Genomic DNA, 16,388 nt, shown 5'->3' with positions numbered 1-16,388 from the left:
TTGCCACCATCAAAAGTGGGGTAGGATGTGCCATCAGCTGACAATGTGGCTCAGTAATAAGCCATATGCTGTGCATCCTCCACTTTGAGGGGGAAGTAAGAGTTAAAGGAACAGAATTCCTCCTCTTCTGCTACAGACTCCATCTCTGCAGTGATGAAGGCCACCTACATAGATTAGGCAGGTCTTCACTTGTCTCCATAGCCGAGACCTATGTAAACTCAGAAGCAGTAATAGGTCATTTAGTATTTAATGTAGTTGTGTTTTTATTTCAAAACACAGTTTTAATGGCTGACTTATTTATATTCTCAAGCAATAGGCACCAATGGCATCAAGTTTCACAAATCACTCACTTGCATTTAAATGCAAGACGCGAAGCCAAACCATGACCTATTGCAAGAGTTAACCTATTGCAAGAGTTATGACAGCAGAAGAAGCTAAAAACCTACACAACTCCAAACTCCTGCTTCCATACCCACCTCGCAAGAGAGAAGCTTCCCTACACTCCAAAACCTGCTTACTTGTCTAGCAAGATGTATTACTTGTAACATCTGATACATACACACTCTCTTGATTTAACAAGCATTACTAGAATGACTGTTCTCACAGCAGCTCATCTAGAAGGCAAGCCACAGGTACATAATCATTTCACACATGAACAGTTTTTGCTGGACTAAGGACTTTGCTGGACTACCTTTAGTGCAGCACAAAAACTGAACAATAAATAAAATTTAATGGTAAATCTAATCTTTGACAGACAGCACAGTACTACAATAAAGAAAGGAAAGCATAAATTCTGGGATGGTAGCAGAAACCTGGCGAGGCAAGAAGCAAGCTTGGGTAGAAATGCCAATCTCAGCAGCAAGAATTAAAGCCAAAATATGAGATAAGCACCACAGCAAGTTCTTACAGGTGTTAAACCTTCCAACCTCTGTGCTAGATACAGTTACAACTGGCTAATCTATCACATTTCTTAATTGTATGACCTACTGCTGACTCATAGTAAGTTGTCAGCTTGAAGAAAATCTAGGCTAAACATCCGGAAGTAACTTCTGAATAATAATAATAAAAAAAAAAATCTATGATGTAGCAAAGGAAATAACAGGAACTCCACTGGTCATGCTATTTTACTTATTTATCTGTTCAGTGGCTCTGCCCAGTCTTGCTCAAACTCACTGTCACTAACAGGTCAAGCTAAGGCCCTGATTATGAATTGAAGAAACATTGGTCTGAGCACCTGCAGGCTTTATAAATGATAAGCATGGACAGAGATACAGTCTTTAACTGTTGCTGCAAGGTTTTAACACCTCTCTATTTTGAGCTCATCCTGAAGCTCAGACAATTGTATTGAGTTGCCTGCTATTAAGCTGATCTTGAACACAAGCAATCTTCCTGCAAAGTACCATGCAAAATATACAGTAACTGGACTTCAGAACACCATTGCTGCACTCGACTACATGAGAAGCTCCACCTTCAGCAGCAAGTGAAGTTTGATCCATACTACCTGACAGGCCTCCTTAACTCATGCTGTGAGCAGATGAGTCAGCACAACACTGTACTTGAAGGGTTACATGTTCTAACTGGAGATCAGGCAGAGAGATTAAAACAAACAAACAGAAAATATGGAAAGAACAAGTCTGTACAGCAGGGAAATGACCACAAGTCATGCCTGTGATTTGCTCTATCTGGAGCTAACATGATTCTCAACTTGTTTTTATAAACACCTATGAGGAGAATACACTCTTCTACCTTACAACTGCTGTGTCTTCCTCACTTTCCCTGCCTTCCTGTCCGCTAGAAAATGAAAGGGTTAAATTCTTGCTTAGCACTGCAAGATTTAGGTTAACTGTTCTATAAGTAACTGAAAGGCCTGAGAAAGTTAAAGATAAGTAAAGATGACAAAATTACCCAGCGCCAAAGGTTCTTTTTTACCGACTGGAATCCTTGAGCAGGTAATGCACAGAACAAAGTATGAGGCTTGCAGACAAGAGAAAACTCAGATCCCCGGGGAACACGGCTGATATTCACACAGATGACGGGCTCCCATCGGCCTGGTGAAACTCATGGGCACTGAGGCAATAAACCAACTCTGCTCACGTGCACTGTGTGCCTAAAGTATTTTCATGCTCTGTATGTGATGCAAATACAATACTCCAGGGAAGCATCTTTACATGTGCAGTTAGCCCACCAGATGCTAGAGGAAGAGCCATTTCACATTGCCCTCTCATCATGCTTAAAAATGTAGGCAGCTTGCCCAGCCAAAAAAGCAGCATGCCATTGGCACAGAAGTCCCATATAAGTAGCTTTGTAAAATCCTTTATGCATCTACTATCATTCGCCACATAGCTTTGTGGCACATAGGACTGTCCCAGTCTGCTTCCTACCTTTAAAAGCGATCCCTGCATTGTTAACCAGCACATTCAGCCCTCCATATTTCTCCTTCAGGAAGTCACGGAGAGCTCTGATGCTCTGCAGATCATCAATATCCAGCTGATGGAAGAGTGGATGAAGCCCTTCCTCCTGGAGCTTTGCCACTGCCTCCTGGCCACGGCCGAGGTCTCGGGCTGTCAGGTAGACGTCCCCCGGGAACTGCTTGCATAGAGCCCGCACAATTGCAAATCCGATCCCTTTGTTGGACCCAGTCACCACAGCCACTGGCACGTTGGACATTGTCCTCTCTGAATGTATGCCAAAGTGACAGTAACTGCAAACAGCAAAGAAGAAAATATCACACTCAGGTGGATAAAGATGGCTATCTGAAAATGGATTAAAGTGTTTTTTCTTTAAAATCCTATTTAGAATTCCACTTTGAATTATGTGAAACTACATTAGAGTGCACACTAACTGTAACTTAATAAAGTAGCATGAGGTACGCACAGAGAAATACATGTTTGGTGTTAGTGTTTTGAAGAAAGCCCAACCAGTGACTGCATTAAAAAAAAGAAAAAAAAAAGAAACCAAGTTAATGACTGATCTTTAGTACTAAATTAACTTTTGATGGGAGTAAGCTCTTCTGCACATACTCCCTTCAGGAATAACATTTCCTTCTTCTGAGGATATTCAACTGGTTCAGTTCAAGCACTGATGGCAGTCAACGCTGAAAAACTCAGGCTCAAAAAGAGGGGAGGAGTGGCTCGATCTTCAAGTGTCAGGCAGGAGAGCCAATTCTAGCATTTTTAGAGGGAAACAGCGGACCACAGATTGACTACAGACAATGTTTCTTCTGTTTAACACACCAGTCGGCTCTAGGCACACAGCCGGCTTGCTGTTTTTTTTGCAGACGTAGCACGTTTAAAGATGTATTTCCCCCATAAAAGCGAGTTTAAGCGGCTGGTTTTGTTCACTTTCGACTTAATTGCCATTTCTCTTCCAAATTAGCTTGTAACTAACCACGAGCAGACACCTAGCGAGGATGAAGTCTTAACCAGCTCCTAAAAGCCTGCCCAGCTACTGACTGCTTCACCAGGGCCAGGAGCCACCCTCCCGGTTCACCATCGGGGTCCCACCACACTGCAAACGGGCACATTTCACCCGCTGCCACCTCCTCGGGACCGGTTTTTCTTCCTGACGGGAACGCAAAGCAAACCCGCGAGCCACGACGAAGCCCGGCTCCTCAGGGGACTCCCGGCTCCCCGCGGGACGATGCCGGCCGCTGACGGGCGGCCGTTACCCGCCCCCGCCGCGCCCCGCAAAGGGGCTGAACGCAGCGAGGCGGGCCCGGAGGGGCGGCCGGCACTCCCTCACCCACCTCCAGCACCGCGTACCTTCCCCCTCGCTCCTCAGCTCTGCGCGGCGATGAGGAGAGGACGACCCGACCGCAGGCCACAGACACCCACACACCGCGGGGGGAAGGCGGACGCACCTAAGATGGCGGCGGGGGGGCTCCGCCTCCCGCGGCGGGCCGGGGCGGGGCGGGCGGGTAGCGGCCGGCGGCGGCGGGCAGCGGGCAGCGGCGGGAGTGGCGGTCCTTGCGTCCTCTCCGGCAGGTGGGCCGGCGGCGGGTGGGCGGCTGTGAGGCAGCGGAGGGCACCGGGCGGCACCGGGCAGCGTCCCCAGCTCTGCTCGCTCCCCCGCCGCGATTTCAGCCGGGGAGGGAATCGGGAGCCGGCGCCGCTGTTGGGCCGCCGAGGGGAGACGGGATTTCTCGTTACACTCTTCGGTCTCCGCTGCCTTAAAACGCGAGGGGGCACAGGCGATCCCAGCCGGGCTTGGCTTCGCTTGTGCGATTGGAGGTTTTGTCCGTCAGACAAGGAAGGGGAGGAGAGGCCTGGCCGTGCGGCGGGGCAGCGCCAGGGCTCGAGCGGGTTACGGCCGTGCCGTGGCCATGGCGGCGTTTGGAGACGAAGGCTTCCCGTCCCCCCGCACCCCGATCACCCGCCCTCGTTTAGGGGTTTGCTTGTACTACGTTTTCTAAACTTTAAAGAGGCAGCTTATTAAACAGGCAGTGCTCTGATTTCTCTTATTGAGATACAAGAAACATGCAGTATTTGAAAGGGACTTTAAATATTTTTAAGTAACTTTTTTTTTTTTTAATTCAGATTTTCTAAATAAGGCAAAATCTATTTCTTAATATGAAGAAAAGCAGAGGCCGGACAGGTCGAAAGAGAAGAAGAAAACACTTGCAGAGTTTTATGGCTGGAGGTACTATCCCTGGAAGTACTGCTAAATAATAAAATAACTGGCTTAATTTCCTTGACCCTTGACTATGCCGAATAACTCCGACAGTTCTGAGAGCTCCCAGTGCCCAGAGACCCAGAACTTATTAAGCTAGTTCGAGGGGAGCCTTTCTTGTTATTCTATTATGCTATACTAAAACATCCAGTTTTTCTGACCATACAGTAAAATTTTTCAATTTCCTTTATTTTCCTATAGAGTGCTATTTTATAGCATTAACCCGCTCTTTTTTACTTTTAGTCAACTGTAGTCACAAGCTGGAATACGTTAAACTTAAGAAGTGGCTGAAAGACAGAGGATTTGAAGACAGTAATTTAAGGCCAGCACAGTTCTGGGGTAATGTTTTAATTATTTATTGGTGGTAAATATTTGATTCTCCTAAGAATGTTAGATTCCTGCTTTCATTTCTTTCGGTCATGTTCAACATCTCCATTGATGATCTGGATGAGGGGATTGAGTGCACCCTCAGTAAATTTGCAGGCGACACCAAGGTGGGTGGAAGTGTCGATCTGCTGGAGGGTAGGAAGGCCCTACAGAGGGATCTGGACAGGCTGGATCATTGGGCTGAGGCCAACTGCATGCGGTTCAACAAGGCTCAGTGCCGGGTCCTGCACTTGGGTCACAACCACCCCATGCAACGCTGCAGGCTTGGGGAGGAGTGGCTGGAGAGCTGCCTAGCGGAAAAGGACCTGGGGGTGTTGGTTGACAGCTGGATGAATATGAGCCGGCAGTGTGCTCAGTTGGCCAAGAGGGCCAATGGCATCCTGGCTTGTATCAGAAATAGTGTGGCCAGCAGGACCACGGAGGTGATAGTGCCCCTGTACTCAGCACTGGTGAGGCCGCACCTCGAGTACTGTGTTGAGTTTTGGGCCCCTCACTACAAGAAGGACATTGAGGTGCTGGAGCGTGTCCATAGAAGGGCAACGAAGCTGGTGAAGGGTCTGGAGCACAAGTCATATGAGGAGCGGCTGAGGGAGCTGGGGTTGTTTAGTCTGGAGAAGAGGAGGCTGAGGGGGGACCTTATCGCTCTCTACAACTACCTGAAAGGAGGTTGTAGTGAGGTGGGGGTCGGTCTCTTCTCCCAAGTAACAAGGGATAGGACAAGAGGAAACAGCCTCAAGCTGCGCCGGGGGAAGTTTAGGTTGGATATTAGGAAAAACTTCTTCACCGAAAGGGCAGTGAGGCACTGGAACAGGCTGCCCAGGGAACTGATTGAGTCTCCATCCCTGGAGGTATTTAAAAGACGGGTAGATGTGGTGCTTGAGGACATGGTTTAGTGGTGGACTTGGCAGTGATAGGTTAACAGTTGGACTTGATGATCTTAAGGGTCTTTTCCAACCTCAACGATTCTATGATTCTATGATTTTGAATCACACACCTGCCTGGCATCAGAAAAAAACCCAGTTACCATTAGTCCTTTAAGGACTTCTGGAATATGCATGTGAATGTCATTTAACATAAACAAGTAGGTATGGAGGGCTGAAGTACTGTAAACTGTTTCTTATATAAAGATGCTCTCGTGTAACACTCTAGTATGATAATACTCTGGTATGCTACAAAATGTGCACATCTATGTTGAATTCCTTGCAGAAATCAAGATTTTAAGTGTTACTAGCACAGTTTTAAAGAAGAAAGTAATATCTCTTAAGTGTTTCCAGTATCAGAACCTAACCTTGTTATACAGAAAAGTAAATAATTTTAGAGCTGGGATTCACTTAGTATGGTTTACAGGAAAGGTATATAGTTGTATTTTTTCTCTTTAAGTAGATTATGTTTCAAAAACTTTTGCAATATTAAAGAGAGAGTAGAGAGAATAATGTGAATCAGAGAAAAAATACTGTAAATAGAAATGGTAAAGTTTAGTTAAAACTCTGAAACCAAGAACAGCAGCCAGAGATGAAAGATGTGTTTAAAGAAAAAATTGGGGAAAAGAAGTTGAGTAATTCCTAGGACTGGACAGCAAGTGTTGCAGGGGATGCAGGGGAAGGGCTTTCACAGGGTCCTGAAAAGTAAAAAGAGAATCGGAGAACAAAGAAATGACGCATATATCTGGAACAATCTGTAATTGGCTTTTATGATTTGTAAGAGATAACGTGTGTTCTTTTAGAGCTTTTCCTTGCTGGCCTGTTAATTTATTGCAGCTTATCATAGTCTCCTGTATTTTACTATAAGCGTCCTCTTTGTTTCTGCTTCAGGTACAGGGAGAGGACTGATGACAACAAAAGCCCTTCAGGTTAGTATTGTTGATTCTAATACAAGAACTTGTTCTCAGGTTCTTTGAGATGTAATGACTTTTGCGACAAGCAAAGCTCAAAATTCCACACAAGGTTGTCACGGTCCCTGTTGTGAATGTAATTTCTAGCCTAATACCAGAATTTGCAGTGTTGGCATATCTGTAAGACGATATCATATGTACCCTGACGACTTGTAGGATGAAGGCATTCTTGTACCTCATTTACAGAGATTTAGTATGTAGTCTTGTGTTTCAGTTTAAGGCAATCAGTGGCTAACTGAAACCAGAAGGAGCAGGCCCCTTCCCTCCTGTATGCCTTCTCCCTCAGCCACTGGCTCCCATGGCTTCTTTTGCACTGGCTGTAGCAGTCTTCCCGACTCGTGTGGTAAGTTGCATCGGGAAGCTAAACTAATAGAAAACTCTCTCTTCGAAAAAATTATTAGCTTTGGTAGCTTTGCTACTTGAAATCTCCCAAATCTTGGTCCGACCAGTGCTGGTACAAAGGGAGGAATGGCTTATCAGGAAGGGGGACAGAGGAAAGGGATGGGGCTTTAAGCAGCATTTGGCTTTAGATTATCTTAGCCATAATGTGAAACCATAGCTTTAACCTCACTTTGATGGCCCTCTTCTTTGTTAGTAGACCAGCTAATAGAATCATAATTTCTATGATTCCCAGCAGAAGGAGGAATGGTAGAAAAAATACCTTGCCATTCAGACATTGGCACAGAAAGACTGAGCTCTGACTGAAAAGCGCTTCCTGGAAAATAGGCTTGTTGGAGATGTTTCCTAACTGGTATGAGAACAGTATATCAGGTAATGGGGAATCAGGCCCAGAGCCTTTTGCAAAATAGAGAGTATAGCAAGAGGTAGGAAGGAGATGCAGTGGAGAAATCATGTGTGGAGAACAGTTCATGCAGTTGAAGCCAGAGGCTCAGGTTATCCACAACGCTGGGAGTCTGCAGTGAGTGAAATGAGAGCTAGACTCAACTGGGCTTGAGTGAGATAGGGAAACTCAGGAGAGGAATGGGAAGGGGACAGTATTGACTTGATTCACGTCCTCTCCCTACAGGCATGGACATGTATGGCTCAAGCCAGGCATGAAAGCTCATTTACACACACAGCAGCTTGGCAAACAAGGTCAGGATAGACATGACCTAAAATATCCCTACCACATACTGCTATGTTGATAGAAGTTCAGGTGTTTGTGAGATCTAATCTAAAATATATCTCAGTACAGAGAAAGTGAGTAGCCAGGCACCAAACTTTCTGTGAACAATTAACTTTCTGCAGGTGACAGTTCCTACTGACTACAATTATCCTCCTTCCCTGGACTTTGACTGTCTTAAAACCATGTCAGTTTCCATCAAGTTCGGCATCACAGCTGTTTGCTTCCTGACATTAGTGTTCTCTGGGGAATATATCTCTGTTCAGAACTCGTTTAGTAGAGGAGTCGCTGACACTTGACCTTTATTTATTCTTCGTGTGTGTTGTGTTTTTTTTTTTCTCCCTCAAAGGCAGGGGATCTGATTATTTCATTGCCTGAGAAATGCTTACTCACCACAAGCACTGTCCTTAGTAGCTGCTTGGGAGAATACATTATGAAGTAAGTGAAAAGTGACACTTTATGGGCAAGCTGGCCTTTCCTGTGGGTTGCTCATTAGTAGATTAATCATCTTAAGTGGTGGTAGGGCTTTAAACTGCATACTGTAACTTGTGTGAGTATTTCTTGTGGACTTTCATGCATGTGGAATGTTCAGATAAGTACGGTTTGGACACAGAGCATACCCTTTTAGCTAGGCAGAGCTGGAGGGATAGTACAGGCTTGAACTTGACCTGCCTCTAGAGCTAGCTTGGACCTAAAGGCCAATTATGAATGGTTTCTTGGGAGTTTGTGAATATGCTTCAGTAGGAGAAGGGGAATAAAATGGGGTTGCAAAGCAGTCACATGAACATGGCCTTTTAGAGGATTCAGAGCAAAGACCTATGCTGGACACTGAGTACTTGTTATGTTTCCTAAAAAAACCCCACCCACCGCCCCCAGAAAAAAACAACACAAGAGGTGAGCCAGCTTTTATAGCCCCTTTGAAATGATCAAAAGGACTTGGAGATGAACTACAAAGAAGTTTAAAATAGAAGCTATTTATAACATTTAAAAGAACTAGAAGAGAGATAAAATACTGCTGCATTCACTTCCTATCTCACCTCTGTGTTTCAGCTATACCGGTATTTTTGTTTTATTTTCTAATAGATGGAGGCCTCCTGTATCTCCTTTGATAGCACTGTGCACATTTTTAATAGCAGAGAAGCATGCTGGTGAGAAGTCCCTGTGGAAGCCATATCTTGATGTTTTACCCAAGACATACACTTGCCCTGTTTGTTTGGAGCATGATGTAGTAAGCCTTCTTCCTGAACCTTTAAGAAAGAAGGCTCAGGAGCAGAGAATGATGGTCCGTGAGTTGTACATGTCTTCCAAGGCTTTTTTCTCTTCCCTGCAGCCTTTGTTTGCTGAGAACACAGGAACTATTTTTAACTACAGTGCTCTGGAGTGGGCTTGGTGCACTATTAATACCAGGACAATATACATGAAACATTCACAGAGGGAATGTTTTTCTCTTGAGCCAGATGTTTATGCATTGGCACCATATTTAGATTTGCTAAACCACAGACCAACGGTTCAGGTAAGAAACTAAAAATAGATCACTTAATTTCTTTATTTGTAAGTGCACTATCTCAATACAGTAAGCATTTATGTGATGGATTAGGAGTGTCTGGAGGTCAGTGAGAGATCTCATAGTAGGAAAATTGTCTATTGAGGACATGCGCAGGCTGAATACTCACGGCTGGTACATAGCCTGGAGGTTGTTATTCAGCCCAAGGTGGTTGAATAAAGACGATTGAAATGTTTCAGTTTATGTAGCAAAGCAAAGGTACAGGGAGAGCCCACAATGAATGAGGTTTGTGTCCGGGGTAGCTATTGGGAAGAGCCACTTGTAAATATAACCCTACTCTGCTCTCCTGAAAGGCTCAGCTGTGGAGACAAATCTTGAGTTACACCGTGCCTGTGTTACTTCACCTCTGGCTGAAGCTTCTGAGCAGCCTTAGGAAAGCGTATAGAGCAGTTCCACCTTATGTCAGGGACTGTGTGCCAACATAGAGCTGGGACAGCACAGGAGTGGCCAACTCTATGTGAAGCCATCTTTATTTGCAGATTTGGGGCCTTTGTAATAAGTCTACACAGTGGGTGGCACATCCTGCAGACTAAGGTTTCGATGCTTGTTGTTCTTCATACTAGTATTTATAGGGTAATCCTGGTGTGGAATCGTCCAAACGGTTTGTCTTTTCAGACATCTGTAACACTGTTTTGTTCCAGAGTTAGCGAAGTGTTCAGTACTCTTGGGTTTTAATATTTAAGGTCCGATTACTTTTTTACCCTGTCTTCCTGTCAAGAGTAAAACATTTTATTTTTAACTTCTCAAAGGTAAAGGCTGCATTTAATGAGCAGACAAGAAGCTATGAAATTTGGACAAATTCACAGTGCAAAAAATACGAAGAAGTATTTATCTGCTATGGGCCTCATGATAATCAGCGACTGCTACTAGAATATGGATTTATTGCCGTTGATAACCCTCACAGCAGTGTTTATGTCTCATCAGGTTGGATTTATAGATTGTCTTGACATTGAAAAGTACAATAGTAGACAGCAGAGCATCTGAGCATATTTATGCTGTCTGTCTTCAACGGGAGATGTGGGTGAAAATGGATAATTGAAGGGTAGTGAAGAAGTTCACATGCTTGCATGTATATATATGCATGGTGCACAATATGCACAATGTTTATTAAGGCATTATGATTTTTTTTAATGCCATCAAAATATTTGTGTGTATTTTCAAGAAGTGGAACAGAGTTTGATACCACTTTGAACTGCATAGAATTTAAGGATTGGAGTTTTAAAATTGAAAGTGTTCTTTGGTAACTTTTTCTTTTGTAAAATTGCAGTTCTTACCAGCGTGTACGTAGAGCTTCCAATTGGATGTCTTAGATTGTACTATTGACTTCAGGATTTAAATCCTGATTCCCACAAAGTGAAGTTGCTGAGTGGTTCATAACCTCAGTTCGAGTCAGGATTTCCACTGTAAGGATACAGTCCTGTAGATTGCTAATAGCTTTTGAGAAGTAGATACATTTTTGATTATGTTAAAGTTCACCAAAATGTAGCAGGTTTTGGTCTTTGTCCTTAGCTACTTGAAAAATATGGTTGAAATGTCATTTCAGAATCGAGGATTGTGGTTTCTTCTACATACCATTTATTTAAATATCTAAAATTTGTTTTTATGCAGATACTCTCCTCAGATATTTTCCACCACTGGACAAGCAGAGAAATGCAAAACTTTCCATTCTAAAAGATCATGATTTCTTAGAGTAAGTATTGGGAGTTTTTTGTTTCCCTGTGAGCTTTCTTTTCAGTTTTTCTCGGAGTCAAATTTTGCTTCTAGTATCAAAATCATGCATAAAATAATTATTTGGTTTTTTTTAACAAACTGATTTGCTTGCTGTTTGTGAGAGAATGTAGAAGTGCTAAACACCAATATCGAAGCTTGAGATAGGTTTCAAGGTCCAGGCTGTCTCCTAGCTGTGGATAGCAGCAGAGTAAAGGGAGTCAAGGAGTCCTCTGGTTCCAAAGAGCCCATCTTCCCTTGTTGACGCTTGTCAGGAAGAAAGCTATCGTGCTGTAAAAGATTACCTGTACTTTCTGCATCTCATAATTTCTGACTTTTTAGAAACCTGACCTTTGGATGGGATGGACCATCTTGGAGACTCCTCACAGCCCTCAAGCTGTTAAGTCTCGGAGCAGATGAATTGTAAGTTTTAGTACTTTTTGAATATTTAGACAATGTGCATGTGACATTTTCCTTTATTTGCTCTTTGCTGTCTGTGTGTGAGATACTGGGACAATAGTCTTGGATCTCCTGTGTCTATCTCATCGACTCCAGGTGTGAAATAAAAGAGGAAAGGCAGAGAACACTATATAATGTAAAGTCATTGCATATTTGTTGCTTTGGTCTTTTGATTTCTTGTGTTAAACAGTAGACACACCCCGTTGTTTTCCCTTTCCATTTTGAGAACCAGGTATTACTTTAAGGTTCAAACACCAGACCGTTTTCCTGTTGGCTTGATGAGACTTTTAAATGCTATTGACCTTGCTTGATTTCTTTAAAGCATGTGTTCCACAGGCTGCTTCTGAAATTCTAGGGCCAAATAAGTCACTGAAATTCATCTCCAGTGACTGTCAGCACAGTTTTGATTATTTGTTCCGAATGGCAAATTTGCCTCAAACAGCATTAATAGAAAATGGTTACCTGAGCTTTGCTTGTAATAGTAAATAAAAAAAAAAGTTTTCTCTTGTTCAAAGCTGTTTATGCTTTGAAGATTCATTGCTGAGTGGAATAAGTTGATTATAAGAACTAAAAATAAATTGCTGTGGTACTGGTTTCGAGGCCATGGAATGTGTCAGTATGTGAGGTGAAGTTTAGCAGATGCCATGCCAATAAGTTCTGAGTGAATAGCTTTTACTCCTCACCGGTGCTGCTGAAGTTGGTGGCAGCATGGCAGAGCAGTAAAGACCAGAAGCATCGGTCAAAGTGCAGACTGTGGCTTTGGCTGAAAGGGTAGGGGTGGAGGACTGGAACTGCTGCTCCAGACCATGAAATCTCTCTTCTCTTTTGCTTGCCTTATCAGTCTCTCGTCTGAATGCTGTGTGCCTTTCTCATGTATGCTGACCCTACTTGCCTTATGCCAGTGATGTTATTCTTAGCATAACCATATGTTTATCATTCAGTTGGGGAATACAGCAAATGATTGTGTGTTGTTCAAACATTTTTGTTTTAGTACTTGCTGGAGGAGAACGCTGCTTGGTGATGTAATTTCAGCCAGAAACGAACAGCAGACTTTGAATATAACAGCAAAAATATGCCATTTTTTAATAGAGGAGACACAGCGCATCCTTCTTCAGGTAATTTGACAGGAAGAACAAGGTAGCCCAGATTCCTTTCTCTCCTAGTGTAAACATACAGCAGTGTAATTTTCTGGGGTGAGAACAGAGTAATGGAGGGAATTGACTACACTGGGGTGGTGTGGGATTTGTTTCCAGGGTGACTGACAGCACTAAATTACTCAGCAGAATTTGTGGCTGCAGCAAAGAAAGGAACCGTGTTACAAAGCTTATATGAAGCCCCGTAAACAAGTAAAAAGTGTTTAACCTACAGTATCAATGTGTTTGTTGAGGTTACCTCTTAAAAGAAAATGCAGGCTTGTATGAGGTAGGCACATAAGATGTTGCAGCCCTGCTGCCAGTGCCTTGTTGCAGAAAGTGAAGGCTGTGTTCATTAAAGCTAGTCAAGCCAAACGAGCTACCCATGTCAGCCAGTCTCCTGTGAGGGAGGTCTGTACTCTTAGAAAAACAATCTCTCCTTCCTTTCTGAATTTTGGCAAACAACGTGTACTTTATGTCAAGTTGGATAGCTATGATGGAAAAGGGTTATGAAACCCACACTTTTGCAAAGGAAACATGTATATGCACAGAGTGTGAGGTGAATCTGGTCTTGAGCAACATCTGGAGGATAGTATGGACTTAGGAGCCTGATATCAGGTAAACCTTTCCCTTCCCTTCTTCTACTTGTTTTCGATCTGCTTTCTATCCACGTGATTTTTTTTCCCTTTTTTTCTTTTACTATTACAGTTTCTCTTGTGGAAGATTAGAAAAAAATACTGTATTCTGACATAGTTCATAGAATCCCTACCACAGATGAGCTTGTCACAATTTTATGTTCATGTCCTATATTAAATAATCTGAATTTTTAGTAATTGCATCCTATTTGTATAAACTTCAGATTTCCCGGTTGAAAAGGAGCAAAGAGAACCTCAAAAAACAGCTGGTTTTGGTAGAAGCACTACGCTTGGAAGATCTGAAGATACTACAAAAATCAGCCGAGATTCTTTGCAACTTGAATATGGCAACAGCTTGACCCATCTGGAGCTGTGATAGCTGTGGCTGATTGGATCTCATTTGCCATGGATGTGCCTTGCTCAACTGTTATAATGGACCTGAGCAGCAAATAATGTAAAAAGTCATCAGAATATGACTAGTTTTGTTCACAGGGTCACACAGGACCCAGAGTCTTATTTTGTTCTTTGCTGACCTCCTCCAGTAATACAGAAGGTTAGCCCAAATGCTAGGGGGGAGTACAGGTGGTGTTCATCACATCTCATTCAAATCATGCTGCTGTGAGCAAAACGGTTTCTGGGGTAATATGAGCAGCCCCAGGATTGTGAGCTCCAGCAGTCCTAGACTTTACAGCTGCCTCTGTGGCTAAAGCATGGATCATAGGGTCAAGCAGATACTCCTCAGTGTGTATTTGAGCTCTGACACTTGACGGAGAGGAAGAAGACAGAGCCACTTATATTTGCCCTGTACTGATCCTTTTTCCCTGAGGTCTGTACGTGTCCCCAGGACGTGGCAGTTCATGTAGTGCCTGTTCATTGCTGGGGTACTAGGTGTGGGCTAGAGCACAGATCAGCCCTATTGTGACCGACTCCAAGTCATTCCCTTCACAGTTTCAGCCCAAGTGTTTCTTGAACGTAAGGAAGTGTGAATTTCCCTCCTTTACTCTCAAAGCTCCCTCCAGACTCACTAGTTCATGTTTTGACTCCTGCTGGGAATGAGAACTGAAAGGATGTATCACTTTGAACTCTCTTGTTTGGAAGACCACCCAGGCAATTCGTTCTGTTTCCATTCGGTTCTGGTGATCGTACTGAGAAATGTTCCTATCCTGTCTACAAGGGGATAGTTTCATGAGCTGCCTTTCAGTATTAGTTCTACTTAAGTAGGGAGCTTGAGCTCCCTATATCGTTTAGAGAAGAGAGACTTATTCAAAGGGCGTTTCAGGGCAGGACCCTTATTTAAGCTGTATAAACTTCATTTATAATTGTGATGTGTTGTGATTATTTTCCATTTTGTGGGGAATCACATTTCATAGAATTTTTTGTTACTATTTTTAGCATTTTTAAGAACTGTGTTTTTAAAGAGTGGTTTTTTTGTAAATATATTGCTTCATTTTCTACAAGACTTCTCTATTTTTGAAATGAAATTGTATACAGCAGTAAAGGCAATCTAGGTAATGATATAATTTAAGGAAAAAAATGCAACAAGTGAAAACTGTTTAAGTAGTCAAGCTGAAATGCACTTTCAGACTTTGTTTGGTAGCTTGTGAACAAGAATGTTATTGTGTGAACTTGCTTAGATTTGAGGATTCCAGGGGTTTTCCCTGCTTTTTTTTTTCTGCGTCAGTCTATTTGGGACAGGAAATGTCTTGATACCTGGAGGTCTGAGAAGGGCCTTTCCTTACCTAGAAGGATATGTTGGTTTAGGTTCAAAAGACTAGGGGAACTGAGAAGTGTAGTAACTGTTTGCTGTTACTCAGTTTCCAAACCCAAAAGTTCTTGGTTTTGAGGTGTCATCTTCATAATCTCTTCCTAGGATTAGGAAATTCTGAAAATAAGCTATTTTTTGCCTTGTTTACCCTAATTCACTGAGACTTTTTGTACTCCCAGGCTTTCCGTATTGTTCATATGGAGGTGCTGACAGTGTGTGGTTACTTTACATTTCAGAGCAGAGGGCAGGGTGAGTGGGCTGGGAGAGGAACTGAAGTGCTTTCTGGAGCTAGAAGCACGTTTATTACATCCTTTGGGCCAGCTTACTTTCATATTTGCCTAAACTGTGGTTTTAACCCCTGCAAGTCACTTGGCACCATATTTTATACTCTAGTCAGTCCCATTCTGAATTACCTCCTGGGATGAGATGACTCTGGATTTGGGAATGCAATCTCTACTAATCTCACGAGGGGGCACTTCTCATCAGCTCGCATAAGGTCCTTCTGTACCACTGGACCTGGCCACAGCAGAGATAGCGGGGCTGAGACCGCGATCCTGTGACTGTTGCCCATTTGTTTTGATCAGGTCTGCAGAAAGTTCTACAGAAGTCGTGGATGACATGAAGAGGGTGGATGGTGACTGAGCATTCAGAGTATAAGTAAGGGCTTTCAAAGGAAGCTCGAAGAAGTCAGGTTCAAAACTTAACAATGTGGTAACAAATCTGCTGAGGTTAATAAGGAATACGGATACAAAAGTTGACATGGGTGCAGAGCACATATACAAGGAAGACAGAGCTGTTGGCAGTTACCAGCCAGACAAACAACTTTGGTCTGACATAGTCCCCTGATCTCAAAATAGCTGAAGGCTGGGAGGGTATTGGTGGTAAGTGTTGTATACGCTCAACCTGTGCTTGCCCTTTTAAGGTGGTGGTGGACACTGTGGGAAAGAGGGTACTGGGCTAGAGGGACCCTTGGTTTGAACATGTCCTGCAGTTTTGATGATTACCGTTGAACTGTTTGACCTCTTACTTTCTTTTAATAAAAAATTTTTCATTCTC

The 16,388-nt window shown here is 43.2% G+C and overlaps 2 protein-coding genes across 7 annotated transcripts in view; one reads left to right on the top strand and one right to left on the bottom strand.

The window, feature by feature from the left end:
* Positions 1-3,897, bottom strand: part of LOC104020135 (carbonyl reductase [NADPH] 1) — a 17,478-nt gene extending 13,581 nt beyond the window's left edge. For 4 of the 5 annotated variants that reach the window (XM_087758593.1, XM_087758590.1, XM_087758591.1 and 1 more), the window contains exons 1-2: positions 3,762-3,897; positions 2,382-2,701 (exon numbers count right to left, since the gene is read on the bottom strand). In XM_087758593.1, coding sequence (XP_087614719.1) covers positions 2,382-2,667 — 286 coding nt within the window. In that variant the 5' untranslated portion in view covers positions 2,668-2,701; positions 3,762-3,897. Of the gene's footprint in view, positions 1-2,381; positions 2,702-3,745 lie in introns of all 5 variants that reach the window. The other variant, XM_009473512.2, reaches the window with a different exon arrangement.
* SETD4 (SET domain containing 4) lies at positions 3,873-16,388 on the top strand. 2 transcript variants are annotated; one of them, XM_087758589.1, is made up of 12 exons: positions 3,873-3,983; positions 4,536-4,638; positions 4,912-5,007; positions 6,867-6,904; positions 8,419-8,507; positions 9,153-9,297; positions 9,400-9,582; positions 10,383-10,557; positions 11,242-11,323; positions 11,683-11,763; positions 12,791-12,914; positions 13,792-16,388. In XM_087758589.1, exons 2-12 carry the CDS (start codon positions 4,569-4,571, stop codon positions 13,924-13,926), a joined length of 1,218 nt encoding a protein of 405 aa, XP_087614715.1. In that variant the 5' UTR covers positions 3,873-3,983; positions 4,536-4,568; the 3' UTR covers positions 13,927-16,388. The 2 variants fall into 2 exon arrangements, with proteins under 2 accessions (XP_087614715.1, XP_087614714.1); XM_087758588.1 differs by having other exon boundaries at positions 9,153-9,582.

The sequence above is a fragment of the Nipponia nippon genome, unplaced genomic scaffold (assembly GCF_047370975.1).
Source record: "Nipponia nippon isolate SJK-2023a ecotype South Korea unplaced genomic scaffold, ASM4737097v1 scaffold_2, whole genome shotgun sequence".
Classification (NCBI taxonomy): domain Eukaryota; kingdom Metazoa; phylum Chordata; class Aves; order Pelecaniformes; family Threskiornithidae; genus Nipponia; species Nipponia nippon.
Note: the sequence above shows the minus strand (reverse complement) of the source record. Positions and strands in the feature narration are given on the sequence as shown.